The sequence below is a fragment of the Pinus tabuliformis genome, chromosome 6 (genome assembly GCF_031772625.1).
Source record: "Pinus tabuliformis cultivar Carrire ecotype Pingquan chromosome 6, CPIR1, whole genome shotgun sequence".
Lineage (NCBI taxonomy): Eukaryota > Viridiplantae > Streptophyta > Pinopsida > Pinales > Pinaceae > Pinus > Pinus tabuliformis.
Genome location: NC_142292.1, coordinates 174,307,884 through 174,316,034, shown reverse-complemented (window position 1 = coordinate 174,316,034; position 8,151 = coordinate 174,307,884). Strand labels below are relative to the sequence as shown.

Below are 8,151 nucleotides of genomic sequence, written 5' to 3'. Positions count from 1 at the left end.
AGAAGTTGAAACACTGAGTGTTGAATACAACATGAATGATGTAGAAAATGTAAATGTTAATGAAATTTTCATGTATTGGAGCCCAAAGGGATAAAATTCTATTATGGACTTATGTTGCAGAAAATTGCTAATCAAAGATTGATGATAAAGAGAAAACTATAAAAGATTACATCCATTCAGTTCTTTGGATTTCCTAAGCCCCTTTTTAATGTGCTCTCTTTGATGCAGTTTTTTGCCCCTTTTTTACGACATTGTTACATCACAAATTTTAGAGATAAATAGCATTCATTTTTAAATGGTGGACGACTTCTTCCTCAGTTTTTGTCTGAACAGTTGAATATTGATTAACATGAGAAATTTCATAATCCAAATTAACATTGATATGTATTTCCAAGTCTTTGTCAATCGTGTATCAAACGCAGCGTCAGATTTGAAATATTGAACTTTTATTTATATTATAATTAAACGCAGCGTCTGCTATTATAATTACCTCTCTCAGATAACAATAACAACATCGGGAGGTTGGTTTTATTTAACTATATTATGAAGGAAGGAAAGAGCGAATAGTATTATGACAGCATCGGATCAAGATCATGAGGATGTGAACCTGCTTTGGATAATTTGGACGAGCTTGTCATCGATCTGGAAAGCTCTGGCGAGCACAGAGGCAGAAACAGGAGGAGAGGCTCCGAACAAGGCCGGCGCAACCTGCTGAGTTCCTGGATTCTGGCTGTTCAGTCCAGAGAAGGCCACTGCGTTGACAGGGCCAATGTTCTGTTGGAAATGCACAAGACCTCGAGGGAACACAAACACGTCTCCCTTCTCCAGCGTTGTGGAGAACAGAGTGTTGTTAGTGGTGATAAAGCCAACCAAGAGAGTACCCTCGATCACCACCAAGATTTCGGTGGCCCGCGGATGTGTGTGAGGAGGGTTGAGGCCGAGAGGAGCAGCGAAATCAAGGCGGACCAACGAAATTCCCAAGGTGTTTAAGCCTGGTAGCTGCGTTACAAAAGCTGGCGTTACAACGAATCCCAACTGGTTACTGGTATCTCCTGGTTTATCTAGGCCCCTCAACCGGAAGTCGTCTGCTGTGACCGTCATCGCATTCTTACATGGAAACCCGTTCACAATAACTGCACAATTCAAAATATATATAAAATGTTATTCACCCATGATCAGCTAGCAGACATTCGCAAACGCACAAGACATACATAATTACAACATGGAAACATTACCATTGCTTTGCATATCAGCGACGCAAATGTCTTGTAAAGGATCTGGATCACCTGCGCGCACAATAACAATACTATTCGCGTATGACAAGATCACCAGTACTGCAAGGGCTAACGCCGGAAAGGATTCCATGCCTGCAACTCTTTTCTTTTCTTCTATTCGAAAATAAATAGAGATGGACTGAATTTGATTATGAATGGAGACCGTTGCTCGGGAGTTTGATACAGTTTGGAAGTTAATATTTAATCACAAAAAATAATTAATTGATAATCGTGTTCAATATATATATATATATAAAGAGTAAGATTGTATTGCTTAACAAAATCAAAGTTTCAGTGCATAGTTCTACTATCTACTACCATTACTAGTATTTTTTTAGAGCAATTTATTGAATGTGAAACTATATAATTTTGCCCATCTCCTAGTAGAGTTATAGAGCAATATGCCGAATGGGAAATTATATAATTTTGCCCATTTGCCAGTAGAGTTATAGAGCAACCTGCCTATTGGGAAACTATATAATTTTGACCATCTGTCAATAGAGTTGTTACTCTAAAACTACAAAAATTGTAAAATCTGCACTGGAGTGTTTATGGAGTCATCATACCACAAAAGACTATCAACCAAAATTTAACAATTATGAATCAAAAGAAGTTATATCAACCAACATATAACAATTATGAATCATAAGAAGTGATACCAACCAACATTTAACAATTATGAATCAGAAGATGTGACACGTGTTTAATCTCTCGCACTAGATCCTAGAGGCGTAGACGTTGTGCTAGTGCATGGAATATGACACTCAATTTGAGCAATGAAAGTGTCCATCCTCTCCACATAGAACCACAAGTTCCACTATTCTCTTTTCACATCATCAAGGCTAGCAAAAACATTATACCTATCATCTCGTTTTTCCATAAGAATACTTCCTATCAAGGTTTCCTTTTTCCATTGACAACTAATGAAAAAATACTACTCTTTTAAGTGTGGATAGTGTTCGAAATTCACTGCCCACATTCCTCCACTAGCTCTGAATCTGAGAAGAAATGTCTTTCTCTAGCTGCTGTTGGGCACCAAATTGGCCTATCTTTTCCCTGCATTTCCACTCCTCTTTTCATCCCTTTTGTATTCGTTTACATATATTTACTGTGTAAAACTATGAGGTAATTCCCCCTTTTATCGTCTCTTGGGATATTTAATTTATGGAGTAGAGTCATCAGGGTTTTACCTATGCGAACCACTAAGACATGTTATGACCGCCGATTATGGAGCGCAGGTGTTGACTGCACATCATATCGCAGCAGTTCCGCGATTCACAACAGCTGATCGACCACGACGAAACAACATAGTTGATTTGTAGCTGTTCCCAACCCATTTTTGAATCATTCCTATTCTTGCTCTCTAAGTGCTAGTGCTGTGATGGAACTGATGTATATCTTTGGGAATATAGTTTCTAGGTTTTGGGGAGAGATGTTATTCTCCTTTGTACTGTATAAAAGACAGGTCATTCCTGTATCAAAAGTTAGTCAGACCCTGCATTGTATTGTAACAACATTATTCAGATTAATAAGATACAAGCCTTTTTGCTGATCTATCGTTCGTTGTGAGTAACGCAACCCTGATCAGAGAGCTGGCCCTGCTCTTCTGATCAGGTGCTGCGTGTTTCCTTGCTTTGTGTGTATTGTTTATTGTTGTGTTTATTTCTTGTTTGTTGTCGCAGATTCCTTAGGTAACTGTGAATACCTTTTTAAGTTCTGCAGTTGAGTTTTTATTTCTATTTCAACAATGCTTTGATTGGTGGTCACAAACCCTTGGTCAATGACATATTGTAACCTTGGCCCTGCATATACCTTGCGTGTTTCCTTGAAAAGAATACGCACCTGGATTGATACATTAATGTAGGAAAAGGGGTGGATAAATTGTTCATACCTGGACACCAACTTTTTGGCGTCGTTGCAAGGGAGGCTAATGAGGTGCAAGACACGATCTGTATTAACCAAAGGGTCAATCTCTCATATTAGGGAGAGAACGAACTTTCTCACTCTGCTTAGGTCCTCAGCATAGGTATTACCTTTATTTCGTGTTTTTATTGTTTCCCGTTTTATTAGGGCTGATCTCTTGCCCTGGGGAGGGAGGAGTCCTTTGATGCCCTACTCCAGGCTCTGAGCTTAGATTTCCCTTACATTTTTGTGTTTTCAATTTCGAGAAAACCAATCTCTCGCTCTGGGGAGGGAGGGGTCCTTTGACGCCCTACTTCAAGTCTTGAAGTGTTAGGTTTTCTCGTGTGTGTGTTATTTTCTTGGTTGGGTTCTTGTCCCAGGGAGGGAGGAGTCCTTTGACGCCCTCCCCCAGGCCCTGAACCCTAGGTTCCTATTTTCTTTTCTTTTTTTTCCATTAACTGCCCTCTTTTCAACGTGATCTCTCGCCCTGGGGAGGGAATGGTCTTTTGACACCCTACTCCAGGCCTTGAGCATTATGGTTTGATCGCAACATTTGTCACCACACCAACTTGTATGAACAGAGAGCCAAATAAAAGGGGCAGAGGGAGAGCCCCAAATAAGGGAGGACAGGATTTGGGAAGGAACACTTATATCCAGCAAATCATTGTAAAAGCTGAGTCAAAGGCGTCTTCCCGTGCAACCTTGAGGCCATGTGCACAGACAAAATTTGAGGGAAAATCTGTAGAACAACCAGTGCTATTCACAACACCCCCTGCTGATTCGATACAACAGACCCTTCCAGCAGTCGGGGAGACAAGCAAAATTACGCTTGTTAAAGGGATCTGTTGCTTGTAACATAAGAAGAAGAAGTTGCAAGTAAAGCGTCCAAAGGAACGATCCATCCCAGTAGGGAAGAAGGAGTTGCAGAGAGGAGATCTGAAGGATCCAACCACTGTGGCAGGGAGGAAGAGATTGTAGAGACATTTCTATCATGAAAGGATAGAGGAAGTGTTGTTAAGGCAACTTTAACCCCTTTGATAAAATCCCTTCTTGCGAAGCCTGCTGAAATCCCTAGTGAGTATTGGAGGATATTCATGGCACCTACAACCTCTACTATTGACTTCCCAATTGGGGATTTAGGGACTGGCGCACCAACAAAGCCCATTCCTTTAACAACTTTACCCAGTTTCCATGGGCTTACTTTAGAAGACCCTGACACGTTTTTGTTCGAATTTGACATTGTGTGTCGAGGGTATGATTACATAACGAATGCTCAGAAATTGAAAATCTTTCCTGCTACGCTAAAAGGGACAGCCCTGCAGTGGTTTATGGGTCTTGGGGGAAGGTCTATCACCACATGGGAGGAGATGAGAACTGCTTTCTTGGAGAAGTACCTAGACTACTATAAATCACGGGATATTAAAGAAGAGATTTTACACGGAAAGAGGACGAAAATATGGAAGACTGTGTGGAATGATTTAAATACAAATTGCAGAGATCAGGTCACTCTGACCTGGATAAGGACATTTTGGAAATTATCCTTCTTCGGGCTTTCTCAGAAGACTCTTTGGAATTGTTGAATATAGTTGGAAAGGGAGATATACCAAAGGAGAACATTGATACCATCTCTGGGTTGTGTATCCAATGCTCAAGAGGAGTTGCAAGGAATAAATAAGGGATTCGATCAACAAAAGTATCTGGTGGAGGTGTTACAAAAGAAGAAATTGGGAATTTGTTTGACAACCTGAGGACTGATATCCTGAGTACTTTGTCTTAATAGATAGACATGCTGCAGGTAAAACAGAAACAACTGGAATTGGAAAGAACTATGGCCGTATTTTTCCCAACATGCAGGAAGAAACACCCACAGAGGGAATGTCCATTAAACTCCGTAGAAGAATGTGAAATCTGTGAGCTGAATCTTGTGACAAGTTCATGCCCATGATTGCCAGGACTAAAAGTAGTTTTTCAAGGGACAGGCAAAGAGATGGAGCAGCTGTACTTTATGGGACCTAAAAAGCCATGGCAACCTCGGCCATCAATGGGAAATCAAGATATGTTTCCTGATCCATCTCAATACTTTAGAAATTTTAATATGGGTCCCCAGACCATGCCTTATTCGCCCACGCGGCCCCAATACCAGTTTCCACCTTGGCAGCGGTGGGCTCCTCAAGCTAGTTCAAGTTCCTCATGGGCTTCGAACTGGCGGGGACCTTCTCTTCCTGGTCAGTTTCCCCAGTCAATGCCACAACAACAAATTCAGTTGCCCTCTAATGTGCCTCCTGGTAATCAACTTGTTCGTCCCAAACTCCCTATCCATCCCAATCCGAATCCTAATAATAAACGGGCTCAACAAGCTGACACCCTCAACCTACCTTCATATAGCATCTCTACCGCATAATTCTATGAGATGAATTTACGATCTGGGCAGACAGTAGATGCTCAACCCTCACATGTTATCATTGAATAGATTGACAGTAAGGAAAAGGAACCAAAAATGGTTGAAGAGGAACCAAACTGAGTCAACAAAAATTATACACCTCCTCAACCACCAGTTACTCAAAAGCACCAAGCTGAACCGCCCTATCGAGAAAGGTTGGCTGTGAGTAAACCAACCCCTCAAGCTGAGTTTGACCTGTTAGGGGAGTTACATAATTTATTTGTTAAGATCCCCCTGTTACAAGCTATGAGGGATGTACCTATATATGCAAAAAATCTTAGGGAATATTGGGCTAAGAAGCCTAAAAAGAAATCAAGAGACCCGTTCACCATTCATGTAATGGGGAAGCTATTAGATTTCATGATGGGAAGGTCCATGCCTGTAAAGTATGGGGATCCCGGGAACCCAATTTTAACCGTACAAATTAATGGAGTAGAAATTCCAAATGTATTGGTAGATTTGGGTGCTGCCATAAATGTCATCACTACTGAAACCATGCGTGCATTAGGTCTTCGTAACTTGAAACACACACCTACAGTGTTATAATTGGCAGATCGATCTACAGTGAAACCGGTGGGGAAGTTAGAATATATCACGATTTCGGTTGATTCATGGCACTACCCTGTGGACTTCCTAGTACTCCAAACGCAATCTCCAGCTGGAGGCCATCCCCTAATTCTGGGAAGGCCTTGGATGGCAACCGTAGATGCTTATATTGGGTGTCGGTCTGGACATATGATCATTTAGAATGGGCAAAAGACTAAGAACCTAGTGTTATATCCTCCCGCAAAACCTAACTCATCAGCAAAACCAGCAGGCCGCAAGAAATCTTTATATAGGAAAGAGTACGAATCAGAAAATGAGGAGTTAAGACTAGTTCTTACTATTGGACAGGCCCTCCAGTTGAAAGCCGAAATAGAAGATGACACAATTACTACCTTTATCAGTGATCCTTGTTTTGTTTTAGATTTGAATCAGCAAATCCTGGAGTCCGTCTTGAGCTGTGAGCCTCAGGAGATTATCAGAACAACAGATGGATTCGATGAGCTACCTACAACTGCACCCCATGACAGTATTTTCGTGGAAATAGAACTGGGAAAATACCTTAATGTCAATCCAGATCTGTCAGATTCTCAGAAAAAACAACTCTTGGATGTTCTTCGGAAACACAAAGAAGCCTGCACCTGGGGTTACTCAGATATGAAGGGAATTCCTACTAATCTATGCACCCATCACTTATACATCAAGGAGGACTGTCGTCATGTGAGGCAACCCCAGATAAGAATGAACCCTGCTCTAAAAAATATTGTTAAGCAAGAGCTTCAAAAGCTGCCGGACGTGGGATTTATATACCCCATTTCATACAGCTAATGGGTTTCTCCATTGGTAATCGTCCCTAAGAAAAATGGTAAATAGCGAATATGTGTGGACTATAGAGAATTAAATAAGGCAACTCAGAAAGACCATTTTCCGTTACCATTCATTGACCAAGTCTTGGATACATTAGCTGGGAAGAAGTTTTTCTCCTTCCTGGATGGATTTAGTGGGTACAACCAGATCCAAACAGCTCCTGAAGATCAGGATAAGACCACATTTACATGCCCTTGGGGAACGTTCGCATACAGAGTCCTTTCGTTTGGTCTCTGTAATGCACCTGCAACATTCTGGAGGGCAATTTTAGGGATGTTCTCTGATCTGATGGATGATAGTGTTGAAATATATATGGATGATTTCACGGCATATGGAGATTCATTGGAAGAAGCATTGGGGAAGATAGAAAAATTTCTTGAAAGATGAAAGCAGGCACATGTCTCTTTAAGTACAGAAAAATGCCATATGATGATGAATGAATGAATAGTCCTGGGACACTCTCTTTCGGCTGCAAGAATCCGGATGGACCCAACCAAGATAAAAGTAATACAACATTTTTCAATACCTAGAACACCTGCTCAGGTACGTAGCTTTATTGGTTGTGCTGGTTATTACAGGTGCTTTATAGAAAATTTTGCTAAAACAACACATCCGCTTTTTCAATTACTGACAAAAGATGCAGACTTTGTGTGGACAGATGACTGTGATGCAGCCTTTTTGAAGATCAAGGAATTGGTCTGTAGTGCTCCAATCCTTAGAGGAACAGACTGGACATTACCATTCCATATTCATGCTGATGCTTCCCAGATAGTAGTTGGGGCAGTTTTGGGGCAGCAAGTGGATAAGGTACCATATGCAGTTTACCATTTTAGTAAGAACTTGGCTCCTACTGAGTTAAACTACACAGTGACTGAAAAAGAATTCCTTGCTGTCATCTACGCCATCAACAAGTTTGGCACTATATCACTGGTTACCCCACTTTTGTACACACAGATCATGTAGCCATTAGGTATCTGATGAATAAATCTGTTACTCCTGGTCGTATTACAAGATGGCTTTTTCCACTTCAAGGATTTGATATTACCATAGTAGATAAACCAGGGAAGGACAACGTGGTTGCTGATTTTCTGTCTAGATTAGAAAATAATGCCGAAGGTACACCTA

The 8,151-nt window shown here is 41.0% G+C and overlaps 1 protein-coding gene across 1 annotated transcript; it reads right to left on the bottom strand.

The window, feature by feature from the left end:
* Positions 1 to 591: 591 nt before the first annotated feature.
* LOC149258004 (germin-like protein 1-3) lies at positions 592 to 1,365 on the bottom strand. The gene is made up of 2 exons (XM_089396347.1): positions 1,236 to 1,365; positions 592 to 1,133 (listed from the first exon to the last, which is right to left on the bottom strand). The coding sequence occupies exons 1-2, from the start codon at positions 1,363 to 1,365 to the stop codon at positions 592 to 594; spliced, it is 672 nt and encodes a 223-aa protein (XP_089252473.1).
* Positions 1,366 to 8,151: the final 6,786 nt, after the last annotated feature.

Bases quoted from the DNA above. Each gene is read 5' to 3' on its own strand.
- LOC149258004 (XM_089396347.1), bottom strand. From the start codon at position 1,365: ATGGAATCCTTTCCGGCGTTAGCCCTTGCAGTACTGGTGATCTTGTCA. The intron at 1,134-1,235 runs GTAATGTTTCCA...TGAATTGTGCAG, and splicing joins CGCTGATATGCAAAGCAATG to TTATTGTGAACGGGTTTCCA.